We start from the raw sequence: 13,376 nt of genomic DNA on the forward strand, positions 1-13,376 counted from the left end.
GCAGATATTACATCTCTTTTACAGATAAGCGGACAAAGATTTAGATAATTAACTTCAGTTTTAATGTTTAGGTACCAACATCAGAGTAGGTTTATTCATCTTTTGCAGTCGATACTCATTAGCCATTCTGGAAAATACCATGGATGAATGAATAAACACAAGTAACAAAGAGTAACAAATAAAAGTATTTGGCACACTAATGACATTATTTAAAATAATTCATGTTTGATGGGAGTTTTAAGCATGTCACGTTAATAATACATACCTTTTTTGCCTTGCTGGTCATTACAGTTTTCGTAAGTACAAGGTCCCCAAGCTGACCAAGGTGAAACCTCACATTCAATTGGACAGGGAATATGGCACAACTGTGTAGTATTAGGGACGGGGCCAGTGCATGATTTCAAGTCCACTGGTTTTGAGGCTGTTTGGAGAAAAGTACAGAAATCCCTTAAGAATTAAACAAATTGTTATGGTCAACAATACGATTTTTCTGTGTGTACAGAGAAGGACAAGTGCCAACAAGACATTATTTCACTGCTTCTTAGCTACATCCTAGAAAAAAAAGGAGAGGGAGTGGGGAAAAAACAGCAGAGTGTAGTTCAAGGAAACTGGGCTAGAAATCTCAGAGACTGTTTGATCACCAGCTTTATCACTTATTAGCCCGGTGATTTAATAATTCCGAGTCTAACTTTCCTAATTAGTAAAACAATCCTTAAGGTCAATTTTATCTCTACAGTTCTATATTTAGTTCTAAATAAATGGAATCTGCTTCAGAGCACTGAACACAGTGGGAGAGGGCCTATGGCTATATAGCATATGGAAAAAGCCTGCCCTGGGTGGCTTCGGGTGGAGCAGTCTTCCCTTTCCTTTTGGTCCACAAAAGGGTAAGCGGTGGATATAATGAAGAGCCCATGCCACCAATGGGGTATCTCTCTCTACCCCCAGCTACATGACTCACCAGATACTTTCTAGAACTTTTACAGAATATATTATCTGCACATGTGATCTAAATCTCAGAATTGCTAGGCGACTAATTTAGAATTGTCCATGTCTGTTCATATGTTGACCAATGAACTGGGGATAAATACTGTTTGCCCTTGCTTCCCTTCTATTTTGATGCCTGAAGTTTGGCTATTTTGTATGGGACACACATTTGACACTTAATGTCAAGATGTGTCCATAGTTCTGGCTAAAAATGACTAAGAGATATTTGAAGCTATATGGAAAGCAGAAGAAATTCAAGTTTAGTGGTATATTATAAAATATAAAGCTATAGTTGTTTTTCTTGTAAAGATTTTAAGAAGTAAATGTCTTTGACATTACCTTAAATAAAAGCTAGTTGCTGTTTCCATCTGATAATTTGAAATGCCCACCCTTGTAGCATAAAGGACTGAAATAATACAGGTCTTAGATAATTCTCATTCTCTTTATGTGAAGAACTATCAAATTCCAATCACATGGGTTACATTTAGAAGCTCATAGAGAAATTAAGATATTTTAAGCTAAATTATCCTAACTTTTAAATAAACGTACTAAATATATTTGTTTATAGTTTAAACTCTAAGGCAAACTGTATGTATCGTGCATCCCTCAACTTTCTGCGTGCACACACAATCATAAATGCTACCTGAACGCTGTTACATTAACTCCTCTTTCGAAAATAGTTTTTCAGTTCTGAAAAATATCCTACAGATTTTTTTTTTCTTTTTCTCCTAGGAGTACAAAACTTAATCTCTCTCCTCTCCCCTCTCACTCCCGCCTCTCCTGCCCACCACCACTGCAGTGAAAATAAATGGGCACTCTTTGTTTGCTTAGTATGGAGCGCCATAAGCATTCTCACTTAAGTTTATGGAGCGCCATAAGCATTCTCACTTAAGTTTATTGAATTGTTGCTATTGTGCATTGTAACATCAGCCACAGCCAAAAATGATTACTTTTGTTGCTTTCAACAGTGAAAGTATTTGGCACATTAATGACAGAAAATACAGAAATAAACGCTTCACTTCTTTAAATATAAAAAAATAACGATGTCGATACATATTTCACATAAAATGAAAACAATTTTTAATATCCTTACAGGCTTAAGAGTCTTGTGATGGTTAATTTTATATGTCAACTTGTCTGGGCTAAGGGATGCCCACATAGCTGCTAAAATGTTTCTAGGTGTGTCTGTGAGGATGAGAAATTAAATCAGTAGATTTGAATCGGTAGATTGAGTAAAGAAGACAGCCTTCACCAATGTGGGTGGGGCACTATCTTATCCTTTGAGAACCCAGGTAGAAATAAAAGGTGGACGAAGGGTAAAATTTCTTTCTTTTTGAGCTGTGGAATCCATCTTCCCCCTGCTCTTAGACATTAGAGTTCCTGGTTCTGGAAAACCAGGAATTACACCAGTGACCCCATTCCCATAATTCTGTGAGCCAATTCCTATAATAAATCTCCTCTTATATGATCTATACATATATCCTATTTGTCTGTTTCTCTGGAGAACCTTGACCAATGTAAGGCTACAGTATGTAGAAAAACTCCTATAACTGCAAATTAACATAAGGAATTTCTTCACCTGTGGAGTCTTTCACGCTATCATTTAAATTAACAATTGTGCATATTATTACCTGAAAAGTCTCCATTTTTTTCTTTTAATAGACTAAAATTAACTTAAAATTTAGTGGTGTTACATTGTTTTGGAAATTATGGTTACTACAAAGGGAATTCTACTTCTTACAAAGTCTACCTTGACCATGCAATTGTGAGGAATATATAAGGTTGAAAACTTTAGGAGGGAAACAGGTTTTATCAAGGAAACAGGTTAAAACATTGTTTCTAATACCTGGTCATTTTTTTAAAAATAAGCTTAATTTTAGCTTTTGGCATATTTTGAATGAAGCAAATAGAATATTCAGTCATAAGAATCTTCTTGAGCTATTAAAAGAGAAATATGATGAATAAAAGCTTGAGAAAATAATGCCTGAAGCAAAATACTCTTCAGATCTGCTAAGCTAACCAAGTCTATACTGAGGTAATAGTTATTGAAAAATAACCTCAATTTTATAGATGTCTTTATATAAATAAATATATAACTGAATATATATATTTGTTGTGTATGATCTATTCCTTCAGTGATTTTTCCCTTTAGTTTTGTTGTTGTTGTTTGTAAATACAGTATATATTGATTGATGTAAATAACTGAAACTAGCTGAGCTCCTCAAAAAACTGTCAATTCTATTTTTGCCCATGAATTACATGGAATCACTGTGATTCAATAAATGAAATAAAGGACAGTTCCAGAAGAATTTAGTGGATTCTAGTTCAATCTGTGAGATATAAGTCCGGTAGTACTGTATTACATAACACAGTGTTCACTGCTGATCACATACTCTCAAATATTGAGATTTGAATTTCTTAGAATGGCCCAGTAATTACTTTTGTATAATTTTATCACTTAAGAAATTTTTCATCCAGTACAAGTTTCACAGAACTTCTATTAAATTTTTTTAAAGTTTTATTGTTGATCTCTTGAAAATAAAGGGCACATTTTATTGTTTGCATATGATTTAAACGGTATACAATTATTTGTACATTGCATTCTTTATGAGGTCATAAAAGAATGTCCAAACTTTTCTGGACTTAATAAGACAAACAAACAAAAAATGAGACTGGTACATTTTTGTAGGTCTGAAATATTTCTGTATTTTTATGTTTAGAGCATTGCAATGGAAATAAATATTATAGGAAGTAAACTTCAGATATTTGTTTCCAGCAATGTGCTCAGGGAGATATTCTGAAGATATACCCACTGTATAACCCCTCAGAATAGCAATATATGATTTTTAAAATTAAATGTTTCAATCTGAGATAATTACAGAGTCTCATGACATTGTAATTTCACAGAGATCCTATGTATCCTTTACCCAGTTTCCGCCAACTGTCAGATCTTACAAACTTATAGTATAATGTCACAACCAGAATACTGACATTGAAACAACCAAGGTACATGTATTAGGTTGAATAGTGTCTCCCCCTGCCTCCCTCCCCCCCTCAAATTCAGTCTACTAGAATTTTACAATATGACCTATTTGGAAATAAGATCGTTGCAAATGTATTTAGTTGGTGGGGTCCCACACTGGATTAGAATGAGCTTTAAATCCAATGATTGGTGCCCTTATAAGAAGGCCATGTGAAGACACAGAGAAGAAAGCCATGAGATATTGGAGCAAGGCAGCCACTTTGTTACCAATCTTAGGGAAAGAATAGTTCAGTCTTGCACTACTAAGTACAATGTTAGCTATACATTTTTGTAGATGCCTTTTATCAAATTGAGGATGTTTCTCTTTATTCCTATTTTTCTGAGGGTTTTTATTATCAATGGGTGTTGAATTCTGTCAAATGCTTTTTCTCCATTGACTAATATTATCATGTGATTTTTTTTAGCCTATAAATATGGTGAATTTTTGCTGTACTTTTTGTTGTACTGTCTTTGTCCCCTCTTCTCCTATTTTCTGGATAAAACTAATCTATTTCATATTGAGTAAATTACAGTAGGTTATGTTTTTCCACTTTGATTTTTTGATTCCTTCCATTTAGTCTACATTGTCAAATTTATGTGTATAAAGTTGTGGTGTTCACTTTTTTTTTTTTTAAAGATTTTATTTATTTATTTGACAGAGAGAGACAGTGAGAGCAGGAACACAAGCAGGGGGAGTCGGAGAGGGAGAAGCAGGCTTCCCACTGAGCAGGGAGCCTGATGTGGGACTTGATCCCAGGACCCTGGGATCATGACCTGAGCGGAAGGCAGAAGCTTAAAGACTGAGCCACCCAGGCGCCCTCCCTTGTTATTCTTTTGCTGGAGGCTGTAAGGTCTACAGTGATATCCCCTGTTAAATTGACATTCCCTGATGTTAGTGATTTGTGCCTTTTCTCTTCTTACTTTATCAGCCTTGCTAGAAGCTTCAATTCTAATGGTCTGTTCAAAGAATCATCTCTATGTTTCATTGATTTTCTCTATTGTTTTTCTGTTTTCAATTTCATTGATTTCTGTCCTTTTTTTTATTATTTCCTTCCTTCTGCTGGTTTTCAACTTCTTTTGCTCTTTTTCCTTGGTTCTTGAACTGGGAGCGCAGATTATATTGATTTCTGTCTTAACCTCTTTTCTAATGTAAGCATTTAGTGTTATGAATTTCCACCTCAGCACTGCTTTAGCTATGTTACACAGATTTGGTATATTTTCATTTTCATTCAGTTCAAAGTATTTTGATTTTCCTTGAGAATTCCTTTTTCCACACATGGGTTATTTAAAAGTGTGTCCTCTATTTCTAAGTGTTTGAAGATTTTACTGTTATCTTTCTGTGACAGAATTCTAATTTGATTCCAATTGTGCTCAGAGAACACACTCTGCATGATTTAAATTCTTTTAAATTTGTTGAGGTTTGTTTTATGAATCAGAATATGGTCTATCTTATTAATAGAAGATGTATTCTATTCTTGTTAGATGGACTGCTCTATAAATGCCTACTAGATATTGCTGAATGAGATGGTGTTCATTTCTTCTAAATCCTTGTTGATTTTCTGCCTAGTTGTTTTATTAAGTGTTGGGAGTAGAATGTTGTCATCTCTGACTTTAATTGTGAATTTGTGTATTTCTTCTTTTAGTTCCATCAGTTTTTGTTCACATATTTTATAGTATATTGTTTAGGACATACAAATTTAGGATTTGTCTTCTTGGTGGATTGACTCCTTTTATTATTATATAATGTCTTCCCCAGTTTCTATAAGTTTTTTGCTTTGATGTCTAATTTACCTGATATTAATACAGAACTCCTGTTTTTCTTTGGGTAATATTTTCATGGTATCTTGTTTTCCATTTTTTATTTTCAACCTGGGTATACTGTTAGTTATAGCTGAAGTGAGTTTCCTGCAGAACATGTATAGTTGGGTCATATTTTTTAATACACTCTACCAATTTGTGTCTTTTTTCTCCTTAGGAGTTTAGGTTTTTTTCTAGATACAGAATAGATTTCAATCTTTATATTGCATTAGCAGCAATTTATAACATTGCCCGAGTAGACATTTGTTAGGGCTTTTTAAAAAATCTGCACTCGCCAGTATTTCTGGGTTGCTGGCTTCTTTCACACCAAGTCTGAGATATGAGAGGCAGAAAGACAACCATGGCAACTTAGGGCCTTGTTGTTTCTTGGGTCTTAAGATCTCTAGCTTATCTTCCTTCTCTCCAACTTTCAGAGTCGTCTTATGGTTTGTTTGCTATGTATTATCAGGATACACATATTTTTAATTTTGCAAGAGCATTAGGAAAAATGACATTTCCTTTATCTTCCTGGAAGATAGAGGAATTTAAAAATGTTATTTTAAAATTAAAATATGTTATTTTAAAAATAAAACCTTTCAATTTTACAACTGGAATTACAAGAAAGGAAAATCAAAATATTCTCCAAATCCACAGCATGAACTTGATATGGCATTAGAATCCTAAAGCTGCCCTCTCCTGTGGGGGCATTATTGATCCCAGGTCACATAACTTCCAGTTTTAATGGCCTGGTGGGAGACCTAGAATTGCCTATCTAGAGTTAATTATCAGGGACAAAGGCAGGCATTTTCAGACAGAAATGAAAATTTATCTATAGAAGACCATCATCATTAAGGAAATTTCCAAAGGACTTATTTCTCTTCAAAGAGAATGTGAACACAGAAGCAGGGTCTAAGATGCCAGATGGCATGGCAGCCAAAGAAAATACTACATGTGAGTAAATGTTGAATGTAAAAGCATAATTATAATGATTAAATAGGGGAGTGTAGTAGGTAGAATAATGGTCCCCCAAAGATTCCATGCCTTAATCTTTGGAAATTGTGAATATCTTTTTTTTTTTTAAGATTTTATTTATTTGAGAGAGAGAGACAGGAAGAGATAGCAAGAGAGAACACAAATGGGGAGGAGAGGGAGAAGCAGGCTCCCCACTGAGCAGGGAGCCCAACGTGGGGGCTTGATCCCAGAACCCTGGGATCATGACCTGAGCTGAAGGCAGACGTTTAACCTACTGAGCCACCCAGGTGCCATGTGAATATATTATCTTAATGGAAAAAAGGATATCGTAGATGTGATTCAGGTTTCAAATCCTGAGATGCGCAAATCATTCTGAATTATCCAGGCAGGCCCAATATAACCACATGTGTCCTTAAAAGCAGAGACCCTTTCTCAGATGGGTCAGAATGATGAGATGGAAGTAAGAGAAGAGATTCAAAGCAAGAGAAGTGCCTGATTTGCCACTGACGACTCTGAAGGACATGGCGGGAGAGTCAAGGAATATGGGTGGTCTCTAGAAGCTAAGAACAGTTCCCAGATAGCCAATCGGCAAGGAAATGGAAATCTTGGTACTCCAGCTGCAAGGAGCTGAATTCTGCCAACAACCTGAAATGAACAAGGAAACAGATCCTCCCTTAGAGTGGCAAGAAATGCAGTTCCCCTAAGCCCTTATTTTTGGGCTGGAGAGACCCATGTCAGACTTGTGATCTACAGAACTGTAAGACAAGGTGTTAAGATTGTGGTCATTTGTTATGGTAGCAACAGAAAGCTAATACATAGTTATGAATCACAAGACAGAACTAAAATACAAGATTACATAATATGAAGGCTGATGAAGGGAAATCAGAGGTGACCTAAAGCCCTTGAGAAAGTAAATATATTAATTATAGACTGTATTAATTTGAGTCTTTACCTTGATATTTTAAGGTAATGTCTTTATATAAATGAGAAGGATTTATAATTTCCAAACCTAGGGAAGCAATGTAATAAAAACAAAAGTGTTGCAAAAAATTCACCAAGGGAGCCAAGAAAGGAAAAACAAAACAAAACACAGAAAAAGTGGAACAAAGAGAATAAAGTAAGATCGAAGAAATGACTGCAAAAAACTAAACTTTTAACCAGTAAAAGCCAAAGACTACCAGACTGAATAGAAAAATAAAATCTGAAATAACATTTTATATCCACTAGTTCGTCAAAAATTTGAAAGTTTGATAATACCAAGTGCTGGAGGACATATAAAGCAGCTAGGGCAGTTAAACACTGCTGGAAGAACTCTAAGTTGTTTTAGCCATTTTGGAAAATAATTTGGAATTTTTAACTATGGTTGAAGATGTGAATACTATTAGGTATATACCCTGGAAAAACTATCAGACATTTACCTCAGTAGATATTGATAGGAATTATCATTGAAACATTGTTTATAATTGCAAATATCCAGAAACTCAGGTATCTAACAAAAAGGGAAGGAATATTAAATTCTGCTTGTCCATACTACACAATACTATACAGAGGTGGAAATAAATGAACTAGAGCACAATCATCAATATGATTAAGCTTATAGATATATCAAAAGAATGAAGAAATCAAGTTCAAGAAGAATATATACTAAATGATACCATCCATATAAAGTTATAAGCAACAAGCAATATCATCATGGTTTGGGATAAATACATAAGTCTGGGAAAGAGAAGAGTGTCCACTATTGTCTGGGAATCAGTTCGATGCTTTCAGCTAGGACTTTATTTTTTTTAGAAGCTGGCCTGGCACTCAAAGCTATGTTATGGTGCTCTCCTGTTGGACATAAACAATTTCCTAGAGCCTCACATAAGATAAGGTCATTCTAGACTATGATGGAGTAAGACAAAAAATAAGACTACTTAATTTGTCTAAGTAAAAACAAGGACACTGTGAGAACCATAAAAAATATCATACATTTCCCTCTCCCAGCTAATAAGAGTTCTGCTTTTTATCAAGTATAGCTTTAGCCTCCCTCCAGACATTCCTCCTTCCAAATAAGGTTTATCAAGATACCCCAACATAGAATTATCCTTGCTTCCTTATAGCATTCAATCCAGAACAAAGTCCACTTATTTAAATAATCCTAAAAAAATCACTTAATTGAAACCTAAATCTTTTAAGTGCTTTCTGACACCCTTACTGAGATGCCCATGGCTGCCCATGGTATGGGTTCTCCCTTGCTCAATGAGTAATAAATCCAGCTTGTTCAAAATCAGGTGTGTTCCTGGTGGTCTTTGGTTAAAGAACATAGACATGTCAATATATAAAGAAAAGCAAAGAATATTAAATATAAAATTAGGAGTTCCACTTGTGGACAGCGTGGGATGTATTTATTGACTAACAAATGCTCATTGGTATTTACTATATGCTAAGTAATGTTACAGTATTCCAAGTACTTAACAAATACTAATTTTTTTTCAAATACTAATTTTTTAATTCTCACAAAACCCCATGTTGGTAGGTACTTCAATTATCCCCATTTGGGGATAGGGAATAATTATCTCCCAAATGGGGAAACTAAGTATGGAGAGGAGAGATTAAGTAACTTTCCCAAAGTAACCAAGTAAGAAAACTATAGATTTTGGATTTATATCCAGGTAGTTTGTCTTCTCCAGTGTGTATTTTTAACTACGACTCCCTGTGATCTTGGAAGAATACATGAGGGAGTTTCAATAATATGTAACACACCTATATAAATACAGACACACACATGCAAATACATTTGAAATAGATCATAATTAATTAAAAATATAGTTAATGGAGATTGCTAATATGCTGTGTGTCATTTTAATGTAATAATATAATGAGGCTGTCAAGGCAATACAACTTCAACCCTGGTAGTCTATCAGTGAAAATTATTCTGACTTTTGTGTGTCACGTGGGAATGAAAACTAAATTTCTATCAAGAACATCCTGTCCAATTAAATTACTATTAAAATGAAATGTTCTACACTTATGCTGATAATAACAAGAACAGATATTTCTATTGAATTTACCAAATTAATTTTTTTAATTCTTACAGCAATCTCATGACATAGGCACAGTTGTAATCCCAAATTTGGAGGTGAGGAAATTGAGGAACAGAAAGATTAAGTAACTTGCCTAAGATCACACAGCTAATTAATGGCAGCTGGCTTTAGGTTTCAGAGACCATACTCTTAGCCCCTCTGCTATACTACTGTATGATGACTAGCAGAAGCCATGTTCTTCCCCCATTTCTTACCTCAACTCCCAGAAGTCTATGATATGAAGGGTGGCTTGACTAGAACACATATTAAGTTCTTAAAACAGCCTGTCTGGTTATTGTTGTGAGGGGTGACAGAAGGAAGTGGGAATATTCATATGGAAAATGTTTAAAAAAAAAACAGTTTAGATTCTCACCTATTTTTAACACCGAATTTTTAAAAACTGAATAATTTTTGTTCTAATGTCAAAAAATATGCCACACATGTATTTTTTAACCATTTTTCACCGTGGAAGTATACATTTGGATTCTCAAAATACTTTAAATCGGAGATCCTCATGCTCAGTCTATTTTTCAGACCTATTTGTAAAATAATATGCCTTTTCTGTAGTCATTCAAAAGATGTATTAGGGTTCAAAGGCTGAAAAAAATGCAATAGTTGAATAATTCATTCATCCATTTAGCAAAACAGCTGAGCATATTAGGCATTCAAAACCTCCTGATGTTGCATTTATTGACAATTGTGTTCCCTGAAAACCCACCTTTTTCTTGAAAGAGCTTTGTTTCTTTAACCAAGCTCATTTGAGTGCTAATTCACTATTACAAAGAAATTCTCTTGGATATCAATCTTAATTTCTGTATAGGAACTGACAAAAAAGATTCCAAAGACTTAAAAATAAAGTCAGTTACAAATTGCTTTCCTTTCCTTTGTTATTCTGTTGTCCAGTTAAAATAAATATTAAATGTCTTTGTGTAAAGCCCTACCATTGTGTTAGGAACCATATGCCAAAGGGTGCTGTAGGGCCAATGACAGTGTCAACAGTGATTTTTTTGTTCGTTTTTCTTAATTATTACAAATGTGTGGTAGTAATTTAAGTTATATTTAACCAAAGCAGTTTTAATTCCAAGAAGGTTCTATTGATGGTCTACTCAACACCCACTTACATGTCACCTAGAGGCACTATAAACTTACTCTCAAGAATTGATGTCAAGCAAATAAAGAAAGCCTTTATTTTGAAAATTAATCAAGTTCTGCATGTAACATTGCTTGCTTAAAGTTTTTTGAAGATGTTCTTGTATATTAGTCACAGAAATTTCTTTTATCTTTTTCAGGCTGATATATTTACAGGGACATAAAATCCATCAAGTTCTTTTTAGTAGTATATAGTGCATTGTTTTTAAGATAATATTCTTTAATCAATTTTGTAACTATATTTAAAACAACGGTTGAGAATTACCTCTCAATATTTAATGTGCTTCAAAGCTCCCTGCCAGTCCTTTCTGGCTACGATTAACTCAGACTGAAGCTGTTCTTTTTGATTAATCTTTTCTTATATTAACCTAAGACATTATACAGATCTTCCTTGAAGTATGGTGTTATGTTCCCAAAAAATCCAATATAAGTTGAAATTATCATTAAGTCAAGAATGCATTTAATACATGTGACCTCACAAACATCATAGCTTACCTAGCCTAGCCTACCTTAAACATTCATCAGCCTACCGTTTATTTTATAATAAGGTGCTGAATATCTCATGGAATTTATTGAATACTGGAAGCGAAAACCAGAATGGCTGTATGGATACAGAATGGTTGTAGGTGTACTAGTTGTTGACCTTCATGATCATGCGGCTGACTGGTAGCTGCAGCTTGCTGTTACGGTCCAGCATCATGACAGAACATCATAGCACATATTGCTAGCCCTGAAATAAACCAAAATTCTAAATTCACAGTACAATTTCTACTGGATGTATATCACTTTCATACCACCATAAGGTCAAAAAATTCTAAGGTTAACCATCCCAAGGACCGTCTGTACAGTTTTAGGAAGCACACATGATAGCTCTTGAGCTCATCTTTTCTTTTTCTTAAGATTTTATTTACTTATTTTTGAGAGAGAGAGAGAGAGCACGAACATGAGTGGGGGGGAGGGGCAGAGGGAGAAGCAAACTCCCCACTGAGCTGGGACCCTGATGCGGGGCTCCATCCCAGGACCCTGGGATCATGAACAGAACCTAAGGCAGATGCTTAACCGAGCCACCCAGGCGCCCTTGAGCTCATTTTCTACATCATAATTAATGTCAGCATCCAACAGACTCATTACTTCTTCTGTGCAATTCTTAAATCGATAGCCTTGATTTTGATTCCCAGGCCATCCTATTTGATCACATTTTGCTTCTTCTTTGCTTGTGCTTGTTGCTTGAATAACCTCTTAAATTGTGTTGAGATCACAAATCAAAACATTTGACTGAGGTCACAAAACATTAAAATTTTTTTTTTCTTACATTACATTATTTCAGAGCTGAGCTATTAGAGTGGTCCCTGTATTTGGAATTGTGATACTTTTACATAGGCCTCTTGACTTTTCTGTTTGTTTATTCTTTGAGAGGTAAAGAAGGTATAGGCTTGCTCCATTCTGGTTTATAGTCAAGTAGAAGTTACAGTGAATTCATTTCATAAATTTAGATGAGGTTCTTCCCAAATATTCTAATCAAGAATATTTAGGTTCTGATTAAAATCAGAAGAGAGTATTTCTCTCTCTTATTTCTCAGTTGTATATTCTAGTTTCAACTTCTCAATTATGGGTGTTGAGGAGACTGATGGTGGGGAAAGAGCAAGCACATGAACACGAGCAGTATGGTGAGATACGGACAGACTTCTGAGAAATCCGCCTTCTCTGTAAAGGACTCAACACGCACTGCAGCTGGTTTGCTGTCTGAATGCTGCCTATTAGCAGAGTGAGAGGGCACTGAATGGTGGGCCTATTACTACTGCTCTGCCTCCAGCATTTACTCTGCTGAGTTGGGGTACAAGGCAGAGCACTGTCAGAGTCTCTACCCGCTTCTTTGAAAGACTCTACTCAATGTCACAGGGGCTGTTCCTTTGCCTTGAGGCCTCGGTTCCTTCAATCTTATATCAAATAGAAACTCCTTTAAGTGTCTAGCTTCTAGATGGGCTCTCCCCTTATCTCAAGGACTGATGCAGTTTTTTCCCTATTTGATTATTCCATTGGTCATTTTAGGGACTTATAAATAAAGAGAGATCCATATGCCTCTGCTCACAATGCCATATTGCCTAGGAAAAAACCATCCTCATGTCTGGACTCAAATAAAACAGAATGATGCTATCTTTTTAAGTATTTATAGGAACAAACATATGTCAGATAATTTCTCTCAGTGACCCTGATTCACATAAGACAAGAATTTTTAAAAATATGTGGGATTGTTCAGAATATCCATCTTCATAGCAGTCCCAATCATGTAAAGATTTAAATTTCACAAACTGTATCAACAGCTTGATGAGGACATCACTCTCCTACTACAGGGATGTACCATCTGTTGCAATGCTGCAAATATGGAG

At 35.0% G+C, this 13,376-nt stretch overlaps 1 protein-coding gene across 7 annotated transcripts in view; it reads right to left on the reverse strand.

Moving 5' to 3' along the window:
* THSD7A (thrombospondin type 1 domain containing 7A) overlaps positions 1–13,376 on the reverse strand; it is a 431,400-nt gene that overhangs the window by 169,670 nt on the left and 248,354 nt on the right. For all 7 annotated transcript variants that reach the window (XM_027574085.2, XM_027574087.2, XM_027574084.2 and 4 more), the window contains one exon: positions 266–421. In XM_027574085.2, coding sequence (XP_027429886.1) covers positions 266–421 — 156 coding nt within the window. The remainder of the gene's footprint in view (positions 1–265; positions 422–13,376) is intronic.

The sequence above is a fragment of the Zalophus californianus genome, chromosome 12 (genome assembly GCF_009762305.2).
Source record: "Zalophus californianus isolate mZalCal1 chromosome 12, mZalCal1.pri.v2, whole genome shotgun sequence".
Classification (NCBI taxonomy): Eukaryota; Metazoa; Chordata; class Mammalia; order Carnivora; family Otariidae; genus Zalophus; species Zalophus californianus.